This window comes from Morone saxatilis, unplaced genomic scaffold, assembly GCF_004916995.1.
Source record: "Morone saxatilis isolate NCDOM2014 unplaced genomic scaffold, NCSU_SB_2.0 Contig15, whole genome shotgun sequence".
Classification (NCBI taxonomy): domain Eukaryota; kingdom Metazoa; phylum Chordata; class Actinopteri; family Moronidae; genus Morone; species Morone saxatilis.
Window position 1 is genome coordinate 8,274,154 of NW_023339707.1, and position 677 is coordinate 8,274,830.

Below are 677 nucleotides of genomic sequence, written 5' to 3' on the forward strand. Positions count from 1 at the left end.
GTAAACTGAGGGAGCAAAAGTAGAATCGGCTCCAAATATCGGCTCAAGAAAATCGGCAGTCCGTATCGGCATCGGCCCTAAAAAATCCGTATCGGTCTATCACTAGTGTGTTTTATAAAGCTGGTCAGTCTTGAACTAAACAAACTAAACAAGCAACAAAATTCCAATAAAATGTAAGAAGCTCTTTACAGGATTAAAGAGCTAATACAGGGAGAGTAAGAGAGCTCTGTGGAAGACCAGAGTTAAAAAAAGATAAGAAATGAAAACGTAAAAAGGTAATTCTCTCTGTCTCAGGTGAGTTTGCAGGTGTGTATGAAGCTCTACCGCCCTGCTGCTGGTCTGCAGACAGTCAGAGAGTGGTGTTCAGCAGCGCCCGCAGAAACTGGAAGGTAACAACCACGTATTAAAGGAATAGCTTGAAATCACTGATCTCTTTTGTGTTATTTGTCTGCTAGCCAAAATGTAAGAACTACAACTTATGTTGATCAGTTGAGCTTTGGAGGCGCTGGTAGCTGGATTTTGTGACGTTTCGACAGAGCCAGGCTAACTGTTTCCCTTTGCTTCCAGTCTTTATGCTAAGCTAAGCTAATCAACTCCTGGTTTAATTCACAGATATGAGAGTGGTACTGATCCTCTCTCTCTTTTCTCTCTCTCTTTTCTTTCTCTCTCTCTCTTTC

The 677-nt window shown here is 41.8% G+C and overlaps 1 protein-coding gene across 1 annotated transcript in view; it reads left to right on the forward strand.

Annotated features, from left to right (window-relative positions):
* The window catches only part of zgc:136971 (S9 family peptidase), a 20,073-nt gene that overhangs the window by 11,019 nt on the left and 8,377 nt on the right, over positions 1 to 677 (forward strand). The window contains exon 11 of the mRNA XM_035657581.1: positions 295 to 389. Coding sequence (XP_035513474.1) covers positions 295 to 389 — 95 coding nt within the window. The remainder of the gene's footprint in view (positions 1 to 294; positions 390 to 677) is intronic.